This window comes from Eumetopias jubatus, unplaced genomic scaffold, assembly GCF_037043125.1.
Source record: "Eumetopias jubatus isolate StellerSeaLion01/CBP00866 unplaced genomic scaffold, mEumJub1_p1.0 scaffold_10, whole genome shotgun sequence".
Lineage (NCBI taxonomy): Eukaryota > Metazoa > Chordata > Mammalia > Carnivora > Otariidae > Eumetopias > Eumetopias jubatus.
Window position 1 is genome coordinate 117,586,194 of NW_028274816.1, and position 20,953 is coordinate 117,607,146.

At 35.4% G+C, this 20,953-nt stretch overlaps 1 protein-coding gene across 8 annotated transcripts in view; it reads right to left on the bottom strand.

Moving 5' to 3' along the window:
- The window catches only part of BCAS3 (BCAS3 microtubule associated cell migration factor), a 598,395-nt gene that overhangs the window by 447,953 nt on the left and 129,489 nt on the right, over window positions 1-20,953 (bottom strand). For all 8 annotated transcript variants that reach the window (XR_015769358.1, XM_028109071.2, XM_088028350.1 and 5 more), the window contains exons 8-10: window positions 20,742-20,849; window positions 17,543-17,619; window positions 237-313 (exon numbers count right to left, since the gene is read on the bottom strand). Coding sequence is in view for 7 of the 8 variants with exons in the window: in XM_028109071.2 (XP_027964872.1) it covers window positions 237-313; window positions 17,543-17,619; window positions 20,742-20,849 (262 nt within the window). In the remaining variant the exon portion in view is untranslated. The remainder of the gene's footprint in view (window positions 1-236; window positions 314-17,542; window positions 17,620-20,741; window positions 20,850-20,953) is intronic.

Here is a 20,953-nt window from a genome sequence, read left to right on the forward strand (position 1 = left end):
GGAAGCCTGCTTCTCCCTCTCACACTCCACCTGCTTGTGTTCCCTCTCCCGCTGTCTCTCTCTCTCTGTCAAATAAATAAATAAAATCTTTAATAAAAATAAATAAATAAAATCAAAACCAAACCAAAGAAAATAAACTAGTAAGTTAAATATTCATTATTGGTTGGTAATCACCTTTGGAAAATTCTTCAACACTTGCTCCATTACAAATAATCCAAACATGAGCCATGCCTTACCTTGTTTTCTGCATAAGCAAGCCATCGGCTCCCAAGAGCAATAGGATTCATGTTGGGCCCTGGACAAGGATAGCAGCCTGAAAAATTTGAAATAGCAATACTGAGATATTTCTTAATAAATTTTCTGTTGGTGCATCATATTTTGATGCCATAAAAACAAAAGAGCCAAATGGTTTTATTTTTTCAAGTCTCACATAAAATTCCCATAAAACCAGTCATTATTTTAATAGCTAAGTGAAGTTCATTTTTTTTCTCCTCTACAGTTTCCTTTTGGTTTGATGCTGTTCCAATAAGAAACAAATCTGCGAAGAACTGGTAATAACTTTTAGCAAAAATTGGGTATTTTATACAGTTATTCCTAGAACGAGAGAGAAGCTAAAAGGAAACAAAGTTTATAAGTCAAGCCACAGTATTGAGAGGAAAGAGAAAGGATACAATTGGTTCAGGAATTTAAAGGCAAAAGATAACAAAGACACCTAAAAGGAAATGATGATACACTGGTGGGAAGAGAAAAACAAAACAAGTACTGAAGTAAGGCACCAATGAAGCAAAGTAATTCACAAAGAATGCCTCCACAGAAAGATGATGGAAAACTAATGTACATACTCCTATGTATTTATATTAAGCACTCAATTTCATTCTTCTTGCTTTCATTTCAGTCCAGCCAATAACAAACTAGTAGGAAGGATTGTTTTGTGGTTCTCTCCTTTCAAGAAGAATAAATCAGTCATGACAGTGAACACCTTTGATGCATGGAAACTCCGATAAAATCTTCCTGAACTCTACTAACCAAGGCACAACACGATTCAGTCAAGTAAGTGATGCCTGTCATCCTAGAGGCTCTCCTTTCCCCTCCTGGCCAAGCCAATAAGGTCTCTGAGTCTAATGCCCTCATCTGTCAACTACACAAAATAATATTCCACTGTCTCACAAAGCTTTAGAGGGACTACTCAAAGGCAAATACAGAATCACACAACATAAAAAGCCTAACATAAAGAACTGGTTTCTCATTCCACAAGTATCTGGTGAATATTTTTACAAATGTTTTCCTCTAAAAGGTACACCAGAGGATCAAACTGAAGTATTCTATTTCACAGTTTAGGTCTCAATTTGGAATCTAAATTTGTACAATCATGAGACAGACAAGATTCCATAACAATAATCTTTTCTTCCTGTAGCAAAATAGACAAATTACATGAATCATGTGAGCATAATAGCAAAAAAATAGCATGACCTGAATTGTAAACTGCACACCTGACAATTCCCTACACAGCAGAAAGTCCCAGTCTATGTTACTAATCCTAAGAGGAACAGAATTATCAATGTATGATCATGTTTTATGCAAAAGCATACTTAATGAGTAAAAGAACAATAATGAACTACTTTAAGATTTACTTTCAAACAGTATGGAGGTTCCTCAAACAGTTGAAAACAGAGCTACCCTACGATCCACCAATTGCACTACTGGGTATTTACCACAAAGATACAAATGTAGGGATCCGAAGGGTATGTGCACCCCAATGTTTATAGCAGCAATGTCCACAATAGCCAAACTGTGGAAAGAGCCAAGATGTCCATCGACAGATGAATGGATAAAGAAGATGTGGTATATATACACAATGGAATATTATGCAGCCATCAAAAGGAATGAGATCTTGCCATTTGCAACGACGTGGATGGAACTGGAGGGAGTTATGCTGAGTGAAATAAGTCAATCAGAGAAAGACATGTATCATATGACCTCACTGATATGAGGAATTCTTAATCTCAGGAAACAAACTGAGGGTTGCTGGAGTGGTGGGGGATGGGAGGGATGGGGTGGCTGGGTGATAGACATTGGGGAGGGTATGTGCTATGGTGAGCGCTGTGAATTGTGCAAGACTGTTGAATCACAGATTTGTACTTCTGAAACAAATAATGCAAGATATGTTAAGAAAAAAAAAGAAGATAGCAGGAAGGGAAGAACGAAGGGGAGTAAGTCGGAGGGGGAGACAAACCATGAGAGACGATGGACTCTGCAAAACAAACTGAGGGTTCTAGAGGGGAGGGGGGTAGGGGGATGGGTTAGCCTGGTGATGGGTATTAAAGAGGGCACATTCTGCATGGAGCACTGGGTGTTATGCACAAACAATGAATCATGGAACACTACATCAAAAACTAATGATGTAATGTATGGTGATTAACATAACAATAAAAATTTTTTAAAAAATGGATGCTGTAAAAAAAAAAAAAAAAAGAATTTGTTGTGTTCACTGCTGAATCTCCACTGCCTAGAATAATACCCAAACACAGCTTAATAAATATATTTGAACAAATTAAGAAATGCACCTAAATTAATGAAAGCATGTTTATATGACACCGGCAAAAAAGTCATCTACATAAAAAAACTTTTCAAATACTCAAATAGTGTGCTCACCTAAAAGATCTTTCATTTTAAACTATTTTTTAAAAAATAGGAATCTTTTTAAAAAAATAGGTATCTTTCTCAAACTTGTATCACATGTTGGGTCACCTGGGTGGCTCAGTCAGTTAAGCATCTGCCTTCAGCTCAGGTCGTGATCTCAGGGTCCTAGGATCGAGCCCTGCATCGGGCTCCCTGCTCAGTGGGGAGTCTGCTTCTCTCTCCCTCTCCCTCTCCCTCTGCCCCTCCCCACTGCTCCTTCTCTCTCTCTCAAATAAATAAATGAAATCTTAAAAAAAAAAAAAAAAGCCATGTATCACATGTTTTCTGATTCAGAAAGCCTTGTGTGTAGCAATGGTTGGCATCCTAAAATGCTAGTGTCACGGTGTTCACGGGCACTAAAGAAGCACACACTGCTGCTGCATCCCTCACACAGTTTTCTTTCTTTCTTTTTTTTGGCTTTTCTACATTTTAATTTTATTTTTTAAGATACTACCATAGAGAAATGCAACTGTTTTTTTCCTTACAGCATTTTTTAATTTAAATTCAATTAACCAACATATAGTCCACCATTAGTTTTGATATAATGTTCAACGATTCATCAGTTGTGCATAACACCCACACAGTTTTCATTTGAGCTCCTTCAATTGCCATCTATTTTGAGTTTTCCTTTTTATTTTTATTTTTTTTAAAGATCTTATTTATTTATTTATTTGCCAGAGAGAGACAAAGCGAGAGAGGGAACACAAGCAGGGGAGTGGGAGAGGGAGAAGCAGGCTTCCCGCTGAGCAGGGAGCCCAATGCGGGGCTCGATCCCAGGACCCTGGGATCATGACCTGAGCCAAAGGCGGATGCTTAACAGACTGAGCTACCCAGGTGCCCCGAGTCTTCCTTTTTAAAGAAGATAAAGAACTTCTAAAGAAGATAATGGCCCTAAGAAAAAGTCCGTATGTCATATGAAATACAAGGTATGAGCTTTCTAATTTTTTACTCATCTTTTAAAAAAAAAAATTTTATTTCAGGGTTTAAAGGGTTCTGTTTGGGATGTTTTGGGTTTTGGGAAAACTGACCTCTAGGTACCTTCGATATTACTATATCCACTGATGCACATTATGGACACATATTATGGACACATACAAAGGATGAAGGCACACTAAAATAGTGCAAAGACAATACACTCTAACATATGTCGTACAGTATTTACATAGATTTCATTATTACACTCCCACTGAGTAACCTAATTCATACACATATTCCATAGATATTTTCAGAGCTGAAGAAATGAATATAAATATGGCCTATAAGAAAACTTCACCCTTTTAAATATTTTTTTGGAAAATTTCCCCCTTTTAAAATGTCATGAAAAGAAAAACCAAATGAAAAACAGAAATAAATACTTGTGAACTGCAGCATTACATTAGAGGTAACTAATCTCCTAAACTTTAAAGTCAATATAATCTAACTCTCAATCAATTCTGATATTCATCTCATCTCAATAGATCTTAGTAAGTATATTCTCTGTTCCAAATACTAGAAGATACTAAGGAAAAATGTAGTTCACAATTCATTTCACTTTTTGAGTCAATGTTTTTCGAAACTCAGTGGACCTCAAGAATTATAGTGTATTGGAATGAAAGCAAATTGTTTTTCTGCTCTCAAAAAAACATTTTACAGCTGGAATCAGCAGACCATCAGCCACTCAGCACTATCCCAACTTTATAAGCATGACTCCTTTAAAAATTAACCATTGCCTCCAGCTAAACTTCGAAACAAGGAGGGGGGAAAAACCCAAATCCCTATAATACTAGGACTTAATTCTAACATGTTTACAATGTTTGTGAATAAAGTAAGAGAGGTGGATATTAAAAAACAAAACAGAACAAAAAAAACCCTGAGATTTCTAAATTTAAATATAGGTAAGATCCAAGAAAAGCACACTCAATGAAGATTCCTCCATTGCCACCGAAATATTTTAAAAGGCACAAGAGACTGATACAATTTTCGATGGCATCCTCCCTTAATGTTGGTCCCTAGCGGGGAGGTGACCTGAACCTATTTTGAAAAACAAAGGACTCAACTACTCTCTGTAATACTCTGCCTAATTTTTCTTGGTAAAGATGACTCAAAAGGTTTCAGACTGTTTTGAAAAAACAGATGTCTGTATTTATGGTCATCTGACTCTCAACAAGGGTAGCAAGACAAGGAAATGGGGAAAGAATAGTCTTGTCAACAAATGATGATGGGTCAACTGCATATCCATATGCTAAAGAATATAACCCTGACCTCACAACTGCATACAAAAATTAACTTGAAATGATATCAAAGACTTAAATGAAAAAGTTAAAAGTCCTGCTCTCTTCCCCAGCACCACCTGCAGAGGTAGCAGCCATTTCCTACTTGGCAACATGGCCACCCTCAGACCTCTGGGGAAGCCCAAGATCGTTAAAAACAGGACCAAGCAGTTCATCCAGCACCAGTCAGACCAATATGTCAAAATTAAACTCAACTGGTGGAAACCCAGAGGCATTGACAAGAGGGTGCACAGAAGATTCAAGGGCCAGATCTTGATGCCCAACAATGGTAATGCGAGCAACAGGTAAACAAAGCACATGCTTCCCAGTGTCTTCTGGAAGCTCCCAGTCCACAATGGCAAGTGCAACAAATCTTACTGTGCAGAGATTGCTCACAACGTCTCCTCCAAGAACTGCAAAGCCCCCAGGGAAAGAGCAGCCCAGCTGGCCATCAGAGTCACCAATCCCAATGCCAGGCTGCGCAGCCCAGAAAATGAACAGACAGCTTATGTGCACATTGTATTTGTATTAAAAAAACAAAACAAAACATAAAACTATCAAAAAATGTTAAAGTACTAACCTCTTGGAACAAAACATAGTGGTAAATCTTCATACCCTGAGATTAAGCAATGCTTCCTTAGATATGACACCAAAAGTGTAAGTGATAAAAGAAAAAAAGGACAGGGGCGCCTGGGTGGCTCAGTGGGTTAAGCGTCTGCCTTCAGCTCAGGTCATGATCCCAAGGTCCTGGGATCGAGCCCCGCATCGGGCCCCCTGCTCAGAGGGGAGTCTGCTTCTCCCTCTCCGTCTGCCCCTCCCCCCCATTCCTGCTCTCTCTCTCTCTCTCTCAAATAAATAAAATCTTTTAAAAAAAAGAAAATAGATAAATTGGACTTCGTAAAACTAACACGTTTGCGCTTCAAAGGACATCACTAAGAAAGAGAAAAAACAGAATGGAGTTTTATAAAACATATGTCTGATAACTGACTTGTATCCAAAATATAAACAGAACTATTACAACTCAAAAAAAGAAAACACAAATAACTCATAAATTTTAACAAAGAAGATATACGTTAGTGAATGAACACATGAAAACATGCTCAATATCATTAGCCATCAGGGAAATGCAAAGCAAAGGTATAATCAGATACCATTTCATGAGACATCAATAGGATGGCTACAGTCGAAGAAAGGTAGTAACAATCAATAGTGGGAACGTGGAGAAACTCGAACTTCCATACACTGCAGGTGGGAATGGAAAATGCAGTCACTCTGCCTGGCAGTTCTTCAAATAGTTTAGGATAGAATTACCATATGACTCAGCAATTCAACTCCTAGGGGCATACTCAGGAGAAATGAAAACATATGTCCACACAAATACTTATACCCAGGAGAACTGAAAATACAGTTGACCCTTGAACAACAAGAGTTAGAACTACACATGTCCACTTATACATGGGTTTTTTTATAAAACAGTACTGTAGATATATCTTCTCTTCCTTATGATTTTCATACTAACATTTTATTTTCTCTAACTTAATTATAAGAACATAGTATATAATACATATGATATACAAAATATGTATTAATTGACCATTTATGTTATTGATAAGTCTTCTGGTTAACAGCAGGCTAAGTTTTTGGAGAGTCAAAAGTTGCAAATTTTTGACTGTGCATGCATTCAGCACCCCAACCCCCCGACCCATGCTGTTCAAGGGTCAACTGCATATGTCCCCACAAAAAACTTTCATTCATGAAAGCATTATTCATAATAGCCCAAAAGTGGAAACAAACATCCATCCCCTGATGAATAGATAAATGTGGTATTACCCATACAATTAAATATTATTCAGCAATAAAAAGAAATGAAGAATAACGTTCCATTGTCTGGATATATCATAGTTTATTTACCCATTCACCCACTGCTGGACATCTTGGGTGCAATGTGAATAAAGTTGCAATAAACAACTGTGTACAAGTTTTTTAAGTGGACAACCATTTAAAATCCCTTTGGATAAATACCGAAGAGTGTGATTGCTAGATTGTATGGTAAGAGTATGTCTAGTTTTGTAAGAAACTGCTGAACTGCCCTCCAAAATGGCTGTATCATTTTGCATTCCCACCAGTAATGTATGAGAGTTCCTGTTGCTCCACATCTTTGTCAGCGTTTGGTGCTGTCAGTGTTCTACATTTTGGCCAGTCTCATGGGCATATGGTGGTATCTCAATGTTTTAATTTGAATTTCTCTGATAACATATGATGTGGAGCATCTGTTCATATGCTTATTTGCCATCTGTATTATCTTCTTTGGTGAGCTATTAAGGTTTTTGGCACATTTTTTAATTGGACGGTTTCTTTTCTTCTTCTTGAGTTTTAAGCATTCTCTGTATATTTTGAATAGCAGTCCTTTATTGGGTGTGTCTTTTACGAAGACTTTCTCCTAGTCTGTGGCTTGTCCTCTCATTCTTTTGATACTGTCTTTTGCAGAGCATAAGTTTTTAATTTTAATGAATTCCACCTTATCAATTATTTCTTTCATGAATTGTGCTTTTGGTGTCATATCTAAAAAGTCATCACTATACACAAGGTCATCCAGGTGTTCCCTGGATGTTATCCCCTACAAATTTTATGCTTTTGTGTATTACATTTAGGTCTGTGATCCACTTTTAGCTAATTTTTGCAAAGGATGTATAGTCTGTGTCTAGCTTCAGTTTTTCGCACGGGAATGTACAGTTGTTCCAGTACCATTTGTTGAAGAGACTATCTTTGCTCCCTTGTACTATCTTTGCTCCTTTGTCAAAGATCTATTTCTGGGCTCTCTATTCTGTTCCAATGATCTAATTGTATATTCTTTTGCCAGTGCCACACTGTCTTGATTACTGTAGTCTGATAGTAGTAAATCTTGAAGTCAGGTAGCAAATGGCAGAAACTTGAATCATATTACTAAATAGAAGTCAATCTGAGAAGGCTATATACTATATGATTCCAACTGTATGACAGTCTAGGAAATGCAAAACCATGCAGATAACAAAAAGATCAGTGGTTGCTGGGGGAATGGGGAGGGCAGAGATGAAGAGGCAGAGCAGTGGGATTTTTAGGGCAGTGAAAATACTCTGTAATACAGTGTACAGATATTACAGTGATGGATATATGCCATTATATATTTATCGAAACCCACAGAAGGTATAAAACCAAGACTGAACCCTAAGGTAAACTATGAACTCTGGTTGATAATGATGTGTCAATGTAGCAAATGTACCACTCTGGTGAGTAACACTGAAAATGGGGGAGACTATGCAGGTGTGGGGATGGTGAAATCTCTATCTTCTGTTCCATTTTGCTGTGTGCTTAAAACTGCTCTAAAAAAATAAGCCTTTAAAAAAAATTTTTTTAAGATTTGTTTATTTTAAAGAGAGAGAGAGTTGGACAGAGGGCAATGGGAGAGGGAAAGAAGCAGACTTTCCACTGAGCATGGAGCCCGATAAAAGGCTCAATCTCACCACCCTGAGATTATGACCTGAGTCACGAAACCAAGAGTCAGATACTCAACCAACTGAGCCACCCAGGAGCTCCTAAAAAAATTTTTTTTGAAGAACTGATAGGGGTGCCTGGGTGGCTCAGTCGTTAAGTATCTGCCTTCGGCTCAGGTCACGAACCCGGGGTCCTGGGATCGAGCCCCACATCGGGCTCCCTGCTCAGCAGGAAGCCTGCTTCTCCCTCTCCCACTCCCCCTGCTTGGTTCCCTCTCTCGCTGTCTCTCTGTCAAAAAATAAATAAAATCTTACAAATAAATAAATAAATAAAATAAAGTAGAACTGATAGATTCTACAACATAGATGAACTATGATTATCTATATTCAGTAAAAGATACCAGTCACAAAAGACCACATATTCTATGAAGTCCAGAAAAAAACTACGAACACTCTCTCCAGAAAGACATATAAGCACATAAAATATTAAACATCACTTCAGGGATTTATTTGACTATCTTACAACTGATTAATGATCCTCTTAAAAAGTTCCATGAGCTTTCTGATTTATTTTTGCTTTATTCTTCATATACATAAACATATCATGAATTTTTTTAAAGATTTATTTATTTGAGAGAGAGAGACAGAGCGCATGGGGGAGGGGCAAAGGGAGAGGGAGAGAGAGAATCTCAAGCAGACTCCCCACTGGGCACAGAGCCCAATGCAGGGCTTGATCTCATGACCCTGAGATCATGAACTAAGCTGAAATCAAGAGTCGGACACTTAACCGACTGAGCCACGAAGGTGCCCCAAACAGCCAATGTGAGGTTCAATGGGTAGGTTATTATGTGGCAAGGATACGAAAATTACAAGTGATTTCATTGCACATATATTCACTGATTGTCCACTATGTACCAGGCACCTGCCCAGGCCATGAAACATTGTAGCAATATACAGATGGGAACCCAAAAGAACAGGGGTAGATTTGACTTTAACTTAAACTGGGCTCAGATCTCACATTAACCTGCCAATCTCTCCTAATAAATGTTACAAATTTGCTTCTAAATATTTTAAAAAGGAAACCTCCTCTTTCCAAAACTAAAAATAATTTTGCATTTTTAAGATCCTTTAAATTACTTTCTTGTAATTGTTATCAATCATTAACGTAAATGAAGAACACACATAATAACACTAAGAAATAGCATTAGGATGGTAAGGAATAAATTTTCCTCTTTGAAGTTAAAAACAGAGGCCACTGGAAAGAGTTACTCACTGCCCAATCCTTTGGTCTCTCCAGAGACTTCATATCTAACTTTCAATTTAAGCACACTGGAAATGACTGCTAATGACATCTATCGGTGTTTGTCTTTTGTTTTCTCCATCATACATGGGTTTTGAATTTCCACATCAGACAGCTGCTCAAGGCCACCGTTTCTATACAGGCAAATACAAAGGTGTCTCCTTTCTCATCATACTGGCTGCGTTCCCTTTCCAGTTCTCTATCAGCTCTCTTTACCTGATCCTTCCACCCTTTGGCACAAATTCCCATGATGCTTTCTCTGATGGACACAGCTGTCTCTACTTATTTTACAGCCCCATCATTGTATTCATACATAACTGAGGCACTCACAATTGTATTACAAAAGAGCTTTCCAAACAACGTTAGAAATCAAATGCCTGCACCATCAAAACAATATCTTCATTAAGTGGAGAATTTGTCATTCTGTGTGGGCTCTGGTCCTAATTCTTCAAGAACTAGAAACCAATCACTGGAGAAAAACTATGTGGCTTAATACTTTAAGGCAAATGGGCTACAACAAATGCTATTCTCAGTATGCCTACTGCCTCTGCAACATCTTTTTAGTGCCCCAGGCAAACTGGCTGATACACATGGGCTAGCCCAAATTCAGAGAAACACATAGAAACATGACTCGTTCCACCTGCTGAAAGTTTCAGTCTGTGTAAAGGAAGTGGGGAGGGGGGAGATGCTGTAATTAAAGAAAAAGAAGCTTCTTTCAAGTTAGGAAATGGCTCATTTGTTCCTTGATCTTAAAAAATTAGGCTATGTGCAATTTTGTTCAATATGTTGATATAAATCACTTTAGGTGAAGCTGTATCTCAGAGACAGGAAGCTAAATTCCTTCATACAAATATTTGCCAAATATCATCAATCTTACCAAGCCTACGTCACTCACATAAATCCAATCTCTAGGGTTTTCCAGTCAAGTAAAATAATATGTAACTAACAATGAGATACTTCTTAACAGAAGTACCCCACCATAGGTTGGGGTATTCACAGGTAAAGGGGTTGGGAAGAGCTGTTGTGGAATGCTACAAGAGACAGGACTCAGAGCATGAGAGAAATCACAAACTTGTGTTGTTGTTACTGCTGTTGATGCTTTCTCAACTGTTTTTATGTAAACTATATATTCAAATATAATAGACATCCAGAAGCACCCACATCAACAAGGTGAACATACACATACATAAGCAGTGCCGAAAACAAACAAACAAAACCCCAGGACATTACAGAATCCCAAAAGCCCTCTTTCATATACCTTTCCAGCCCTCTTCTCCCAAGGCTACAAACTACCCTGCCTTCTGACAACTATACTAAACATTTGTCCTCAAAAGACATCGCTGGGTTCTAATACACAGTTTATCACACTTATTTCCATCTTTTATCACCAGAAATGATAGTTGTACTTTTATATTACCCCATTTTTCAACATTTTAAGTAACATACATTTCAGATTTAATGAAATACACAATAAATAGATGTTATGGTATCCCCAAATCATGAGAGCCATTTTATAAATACTATACTGAAAGAAGAGGAGATAATCCTAATGGATCAGGTATTACTAAAAATTCACTTCTGGGGGCCTCAAGCCACTTGACCAGGACTTACTAATAAAACTGTATGTCACTCATAAAGCACCTGAGTGACACTCATAAAGCATCCTTCCAGATCTCTTCTTCTTATCATAAACAATTCACAGAATACGAGAGAGCTTAATACTTTAATAACACTTATTTCAATTATTGAGTGGGTCCAGCAATGCAGAGGGAAGCATTCAGGACTACATGACAAAGATGTCCCAAAGGGGGCACCTGGGTGGCTCAGTCGATTAAGCATCTGCCTTCAGCTCAGGCCATGATCTCAGGGTCCTGGGACAGAGTCCCACATTGAGCCTCCGCGTTGGGCTCCCTGCTCAGCGGGGAGTCTGCTTCTCCCTCTTTCCCCTGCCCCTGCTCATGTGCTCTCTCTCCCTCTCTGTCTCTCAAATTAAATAAATAAATAAATAAATAAATAAATAAATAAGATGCCCCAAAGGATATCAACCAAAAAAGAAAGAACAAAGGCATTAAGAAAGAGAAATAATGATTCACTCTCCCATTCATTTTTATCAAACTTCACTCATAGTTTGTACTTGCTAAAGGCTCATAAAACAGAAGCTCCTACTCCCAAAAGGGGAAACACTTCAGATACTGGAGAGACACTCAAGAGCTGATGACTACAAACATATAATTTTCAAATTTCAGATTTTCTGGATTTACTCCAAAACAACATGTAGGAGAAACTTCACTCATATATGCATACATATATTCACTTCTTTAAATATCCACCAAACACCATTAATTTCCAGCTCAGACCTATATATCATTTTTCCTAGAGATTAGTACTGATCTTATATTAATAATTTTTTCCTCATCTGATGACTTTTAACAGAGTTGCACTACATTCTAAACCATTTTGGCTAACTAAATATCTTGGAAAAGGACCGCTAATGCTTTGAAACCAGAAAATCATTGTGATAAATGTTTTTCATCTTCAGCAAATTGAGTTTTATTCTTACAAGAAGCAAAAATAAAGATCAGTAATATTTTTAAGTTAGCTAGAACATAATGGATATATTATACTTTCCATGTGAACCTTACTTCCTTCATCCAAATCAAGCTAGATAACTTTGCTCTCAAGGAGATCACTGTCTAGGTGGCAGAAACAGAATAAACAGAAAATGTGTACAATAACAGAGGCAAAGATTACATGTTATAAAAGTATTCCCAAAGGGTGTTAAGTAATAAAAGAGGTTTGTAATCAAATAAATATGGGGAATATACAAATGCAGTAAATAAATTTAAGCAGGTTAAAATGCTAGTCACCATCGCCATTTTCCAATAGAAGGCAGCGTTTCCTGAGTATATGTGACCAGGGCACCCTGACTCCCACAGCATGTTGAAGGTCTAGTGTTCTGCCAAAAGACTTTGGGAACTGCTATCTTTGGGGACTTAAAAGAAGGCGAGGTTGTTTTATTTTATTTTATTTTTTAAGATTTTATTTATTTGACAGAGAGAGACACAGCGAGACAGGGAACAGAGCAGAGGGAGTGGGAGAGGGAGAGGCAGGCTTCCCACAGAGCAGGGAGCCCAGTGTGGGGCTGGATCCCAGCACCTGGGATCGTGACCTGAGCTGAAGGCACACGTTTAACGACTGAGCCACCCAGGTGCCCCAAGGCGAGGTTGTTTTAAGTTAAAAGTGTCAGGAAATAGTTCACATAAGAACTAATACAGACACTCAGCCGAGAAAGATATACAGGATTAAGACATTCTGGGAAAGGAGGGTAGTGGTGTAAAGGCCAGTTCAGACAGGAAAACAAAGTGACAGTGCACCTGCAAAGAAATGAGAATAATGAATGGGGTTCTAAGTAAATGTAGCGTAAGCAGCATGAAAAGGAATTGTAGAAATAGTTAACAAGGATATTGGATATTGACAAAGAAGGTTTTTGTGTGTGAAAAAACTTGGTAATTCAGATGGTAAGAAATGTACAAGATACATTTCCCTGTTGTCCCAGGACATTTCCAGTATACATGTTGACCAGACTTGATCAGAATTAAATTAAGTATGGCAGTTGTTCAAATCGAAAGACCTCAGTTTAGATGATAAATTATATGTAGTCATTTGGAAATGACCTTTGGAAAGGTACAAATGAAAAAGTCTGTCCATGAATTGATAATTGTTGAAACTAGATAGTACGTGGTGGTTCATTATACTATTTTCTTTAAATAACGGTATGTACTTCCCAAAATAAAAAAAAAATTCTTCAATGACATTCATAAGAGATGAAACAGTATTTCTATGACATTAGTAATTTAATAAAACACATTATTTTCACCATATCACTCAATGTTTATCAAATAAGAAAAATCATTAAAAATCAAAAACACATTTAACCATCTTAAGGTGAGTAAAAATTCATCTTCTTTCTGTAAGAACTTGAAGATTTCAAGTAAGAATGAAAACTAAGAAGAATACATACTCTAGTCGCTCTTCTTTTGCTTAAAGATATTTTCATTCTTATTTCCACTATAATGGTTTAATTGAGAAATTATAATAAAATCCCAAGAACATGTGAAATTTCCTTAATTTTGACAATGTGCCACTTTCCATACTGATTCTGCCAACTGATTCAAGAGTTTTATATATTTGTTTTTTTTTTGTCAGACAGAAAATCTGTAAGTTGACCCAAGTTAGAACATTCCACAAACAAAATTCTATTGCAAAATCTCAAGTTGCAAAATACTCCTCCAGAAAATTGGCAAAAATTGTCAATGTACAAAAAACAAAGCTTTTTAAAAGATAAACTGTATTTATAGCCTACAGTATCCTAGGTTTTTAAATTCCTATATGTAGGTCCTTATTCAAAGGGATACATGCACCCCAATGTTTACAGCAGCATTATCAACAATAGCCAAATTATGGAAAGAACCCAAATGTCCACTGACTGGTGAATGCATAAAGAGGATACACACACACACACACACACACACACACACACACACACACACACACAGGAATATTACTCAGCCATCAAAAAGAATGAAATCTTGCCATTTGCAATGACATAGATGGAGCTAGAAAGTATTATGCTAAGTGAAATACGTCAGAGAGAGACAAATACCATATGATTTCACTCGTGTACGGAATTAAAAAAAAACAGATGAACATGGGGCGGGGGGCGGGGAGGCAAGCCAAAAAACAGACTCTTAACTATAGAAAACAAACTGATGGTTCCTGGAGGCGAGGTGAGCAGGGGGATGAGTTAAATGGGTGATGGATATTAAGGAGGGCACTTGTGATGAGCCCTGGGTGTTGTATGTAAGTGATGAATCACAGTTAACATATGTTAACTAACTGGAATTTAAATTAAAAACTTGAAGAAAAAATGAAACAAACACATTTCCATCCCTGGTTAAATAACAGACACATGTTAGAAGAAACAAATTTCACTCATTTGTAAGACATATACAATTAAGGATATAAGGTATATCTACATCATTTTATGCGAAATTTTATTAGACCATCTAAGCCTAAAAGTTACTATTATCATCTATAATTTTGCCCATTCTCCATTAAAACATAGTACTCTGAAAGGTCTATTCTCATTCTGGTGTATCAAAAATATTACAAAGCCCGTGTCCTTCAAATCTAATTATAAATTCAATACATAAATCTAGTGATCTTATGCTAAGTGAAACAAGTCAGTCAGAGAGGAACAAATATCATATGATTTCACTCATATGTGGAATTTAAGGAACAAAACAAATGATCAAAGAAAAGAGACCAAAAAAAAAAAGACTTAAATACAGAGAACAGACTGGGAGAGGGGAGGAGGATGGGGGAAATAGGTGAAGGGGATGAAGAGTACACTTATTGTGATGCGCACTGAGTCACGGATAGGATTGTTGTATTATTACATTGTACAGCTGAAACTAATATAACACTGTATGCTAATTATACTTGAATTTAAAAAAAATCTTTAAATCTATTGATTTTAAATTGTTCCTTTATGATAAAGCTTATTTTTTCTTTTAAAATTCTATCCTGGGCATTTAATTACTGAAAATCCACACTTTTTTATTTATTTACCAAAAAAAAACTACATCATAAATATGCTCCATAAAATAAAGACTTCTTTTATTAACTTATTTGTATTTATTAACTTCTATTTAGTCACTGTAACAACTGACTTTATACCCAACATTATTACAAAGAAAGGAACAGATCTATTGACAAGTACGATATTACTTTCAGCCTAACGTTTAAATAAGGTTTAAATTTCAAAACATACATTGCCACTGAAATAAACACCTTAACAAATAATGTTTGGGATGTTTTTCCTCCAATTTTACACTCAGCTGAGGAAGCAAAAGCTATCGTTATGTTTTAAAAAGAAAAAAGAAAGTAGCTCTAGGTTCCTAACCTTATTTTAAAAGGGAAAAAAGCAGCTACCAAGGAATACAGACTCTAAGTGTAAAATTAATACGGAGTCACAACAGAGATATCTGACTTTGCAGAAGCCAAGACACACATATCTTTGATTAATGATGAAGGGCAGAAGACCACTGATAAACACACTCAGGAAAACCTAGAATCTGAATCTGGCTGAAATGTTCATACTCTGTCCTGATTCACTGCTCTGTAGCCCACATACTACCCATAGACGTAATAGATTCATACATGGTTCCTTAGATACATTCTATTTCTCTAATTCTTTTAATTATAATAATGAGTAATATAAATATAATGTAATATATTAATGCATAAGACCTGTATAAGAAGAATATGCTAAAACAGGCCATGAAATATCCAAAGGTGCCCATATTATGTATAAAATACATTTGTGAATGCAGATGTTATTAACAAAAATATGTTCCTCAAAAACTTTTTAATTTTTTTACATGCAGATGTGACAATATAAGATCCTGCCTAATGATCTATATTTAATAATTATTAACCATAAATAAATTTGAGTACCATAAAGTCAATGATAGTTGTATTAATGTACTCATTTGTTCAAGAAATATTTAATGAGAGCCTACACTGTGCTAGTTCAATGTCCCAGGGGCTAGAGATATAAATGGTATACATTAGGGTTTGTGAGAAAACAAAAAATATCTCAATGAACATGATCTCCATTATTATCTTTGTAGATCTCTGAGAGACTACTGTAAGCTCAAGAAGACAAATTGTCGTAATTCTTCTTCCTAGTCTACCAAATTATAAACTATGCATTATAATGAATATATATATAATATATATATAACATTATGTGTTATGTATCATATATAATGTATACAATTACACATAAATGATAATGTATTAGTTATCTCAGGAACATGACCTTTTATCAGAAAGGATAATGTCTACTATCCAGGGCTTAATACATAGTAGATATTAGGTAAACACCTAATGAGTAAATATGTAAATAGTTGTGATATTTCAAGAGCGACAACAATATGAGTTGGATTCCCTAGTTATAAAAAAACTGAAATCTGTTCCAACAAAACTATCTCTACAGCACATGCATAATCAGACTCTGAAAAAAACAGCTAGAGCTTTGATGGAGAATTATAGAAGTTAACATCCAAGAATGAAAACTACTGTTTTGCTAGTGTGTAGTGAAAAACAAATTCTAGTATATGTGCTGCCGAAGCAAGCACGAAAAAAAATTCTAACTCCAGACTTTCTTTGGACTCCGTTCCTGCTGGAGTCTCCACCCTGTTGTTCTGCCCTACAAATCTGGGACTTGCCAGCCCCTACAACTGCATGAACCAATTCCTTTCAGAAAAAGAATCAATCAGCCAATCAGTGAGGTATGTATGTGGCTCCAGATTCCTGCACTTTCAAACAGTACTGGAAGTCGTGGGAGGTGGAGTAAGAAGGAGGGAGAGAAAGACAGACACTGGCACATTTCTCTAAGTTTCAAATCCCTCATGTATGATAATCCGTTATCTCTTCAAGTATGTTATGTTAATGAAATAACTTAACAACAGCTTTGAAAGTATGGCATGGCTACATGAACCTAAATTAATCACAATTACTCAAGGAGAATATGTAAGAAGAAACTGAGGCAACACAGTACAAGCCTTGCTCAATAACAGGAAAAGAATGTGTTGTGGGTTGTAAATACATACCATAAAATGAGAGTAGTAAGCAAGAGATCCACAGAAACACAGAAATATCATAACAATTGAATAACCATGAAATACTGATGTAACGATTACACTAAGTTTGCTGATTCTATCAAACAGCATAAGCTCAAAAGCGTATTGTAAGAAATAAACCAAGTTGATACATACTTGTGACAAAAAATTTTTTTGTGAAAGTACAGCTATCAAAGGCAGCAATTTTCTCCTGCAAGACTACAACGAGGATCCTAAAATCAGAGGAAAAAAACAACAAAAATGTGAACGTGAAATTCTGTAAATTAAATCATTAAATTTAAAGAAGTATCTACCAATGCAATTTAGGCAAGAAACATCAGCCTCTTAAAATGTAAAAGCAGAACCACAAAATCCTTACTGTAATCAAGAGAGACATGATTAGAAGAAGAAAAGTAACAGAACAAACTACAGCTCAAAACATTATTTTCCTCTAAATAAAATTTTATTTTCATTCATTATAAATCAAATAAATCTATCTTCATTAGGAAGGTATGAAATCAATAAACTGCTGGCTATTTACTAAAAGTGTTTTTCCAGTGCTGGCTCAAAGTCATGGAATTAAACACAAAATGGATTTATGTAACCTGTCACTTAAAAGGATTGCCGAATTTCCCAACACAAGAGCGAAAGAAAGAAAGAAAGAAAGAAAGAAAGAAAGAAAGAAAGAAACTCAGACAACTGTTATTCAGTATAATTGAGTAATTTCTGATTGACTTGATATATTAAAATTTAAGCAGGATATGTATGAACTATATTTCTCCCAAAGCCCAAGATTTATAAAAAATTAGGCAGTTAGTTATAAAATATTTTATAACCAAAATTTCTAAAATGCATCCAAAACTACATTATTTTATAAATTAATATTTTGAGTACTTCTCTTTGCATAACATTAGTGTAAAGACCCAAATTTCAAAGTTATTTTAATAATCAAATAAAAGATTATAATTGTTAGATATTTAACATCTCAGGGTATTTTTCCAAATTTGGGGGAGATAAATCTGAATAACATGTTAATGATGAGTGGGAAAAAAGAAAATGTTGTCTTTAACATGCATGCTTTATTAATCTTGTTCATTTGCTAATGCAGAACAAAATCCTTAACACAGCTGACAACACATAATAAATGATTCTGTCATGGCACTTAACATAAGAAACTAACCAATCATCAGACCCAGGTTAAAAGGCTTAGCGAATCCATAATAAGGTGACAAACTCAAATGAGAGAAAATGCAGAGAGACAAACAGAGATGAAAAGGTTTTCTTATAATCAAGCAGCCCCTCCCCATAATATAGTAACATACAAAATCATTTCCACAAGGACAGTTTAATTTATTACGAATATTGCTAAGTCCAGAAGACTGTACCTTACAGCTGATATGCAAAAACAAATGCAGAATTAACCAGGGAAAATCAGATTTGACATTTTATAGAGCAAAATCTAAGCAGTATCCTGACAACCACACAATAACTTTTCCTCTAACTTTTACCACATCTGAACTCATGCAACTTCTAAATGGAAAATCAATTTTTTAAAATTACATAATGTATCCAAATCAACAGATTTTTTGTTGTTGTTGGAACATATCTTCAATGGTTTTTCTTTATGAACCTTTGCTACATCAACCAATTTTCCGGAGAATTTCATAATCACTTTTCATTAATGACATCTCATATTCATAAATCACTTTTATCTGCTTTTACTCCTACTCAGAAGTTTCACAATCATTAATCACCTATGATGAGCACACAGATGACTATGAAAAGATTAACTGTATTAATTTTCAAGATAATTTATATATGTTAAAATATTAAATGTGCTCATTATTTCACAGCTAAAATTAAAAGTAACAAACACAAAAATATTTGTTATAAGAAAAGGTGACCTAACTGCATCATCCAGAAACACAGTACTTGGAACAAGTGCAGATTTACTATAAAAGTTTAAAAAAATAATGCAAGAAATACTTTTTTAAAAATTTAACTGCATTGTGTTGTTCTGTTTTCTAGCCTATTTGTGTATTTGTAATACAAGTAAATTATGACCTAAAAATCTTATTTGTACTTAATCTCCCTTTTCAAGTGTGTTCAATTTTCTGTTTGGCTAAATATGTACGTAATCTATTTTGTGGGAGCGGAAAGGACACTTGAAGAAGAGCTTTCATTATATTTTCCCAGGCTAAATATATTACTCACTGGATCCACCCATTCAATAATATTGATTTTGAATAATTTGATGTGTCACTGGATAATTACATTATCCCAGCAATAATATTTCTGTTTCCTATAATTTTGAGTTTGATATTATTTGAAGTATAAATATGCATAATAATTAGATCTCCACTATGAACTGCACACTATCACTGAACAGCTTTTCTTTGTCCTATTTCATGTTTTTGTACTTGAATTCAAAGACTTTTATCATTAGTATCAAAGCCCACATGTTCTTTTAGTTTGTATTTGTCAGGTATGTCTTTACCTTCTTTTTATAGTCAACTTTTCTGAGTCATTCTTTGAATCTCTTTAAAATCTAACCCGAGAGTCTTTTATTACAAAATTTATTTTATATTGACACAGCATAAATTACTGTGTTTTCCATGTTCCATGTGTTTGCTTTTTGATGAGATGTAAGATTTACAGTTTCCATCCGTGACCTCGATCAAGACATTTACCATTGCAAGGCTGCAGTTTTTTCAAATGTAAAAGGAAGTATTGAGTAATAGAAGATTCTTAAAGCCCCTATCTCCCCTAATGTTCAACGGCCATAGATTAATTCTTCATTATCGTTAGGTAAGGTTCAACCCAGATCTGAGTTTTCCTAGAGATATCAACAAAATAGAATTTAAAAATGGAAAATCTATCTAGTCCATGTTTTAGCTCTACTGTTAAATATAAAGAAATAACAATATTCAAAAGCCATTTTTATTGTTCAGAATTGCTTCATTTTGATGAATGCTAATAGGAAAGTTATACTGCATATCATAAACCACAGAAGCACATATATTCTATCTATTAAAAAGTTATGTTATACATGTAAAAAAGTTCTTCAAAGCAATATTTAATCTTTGTACATTTGCTCAGATACTTTTTATTCTTTTCCATTTCAGTTTTTAAATGCTAGTTATGACTCACTAAACTTAATTCATTCATGGGTCAAGACTGGAAGTTTGAAAACATTCATTCAGAAATCTTAACAGTTACTCCATTTGGCAGAATTCAGAAGGTATTTTGTGACTTCTTTACAAAATAAGTCAAAGATGGTAAATGATACTAGTAGAGCTCTACCTGCCCAGGAGGTATCTTACCTTGAACAAGAATCACAGGAAGAAATTCTTACCGTTTGTTGCAATGGAGATCATAGATAGGTGTTTTAAACTGAATAGACTTGACCATCTCCCCAGTACGAAGTGAATAGAGATCTACACAACAGTAAGGTGGACTTGTGCTAAAAAAAAAAAAAAAAAAAAAAGACAAAAGCCATTGTTTTTTAAAATGTGGGAGGGCCAGTAAACTCTACATTTTCCAATGATTCACTATATACTATACAGT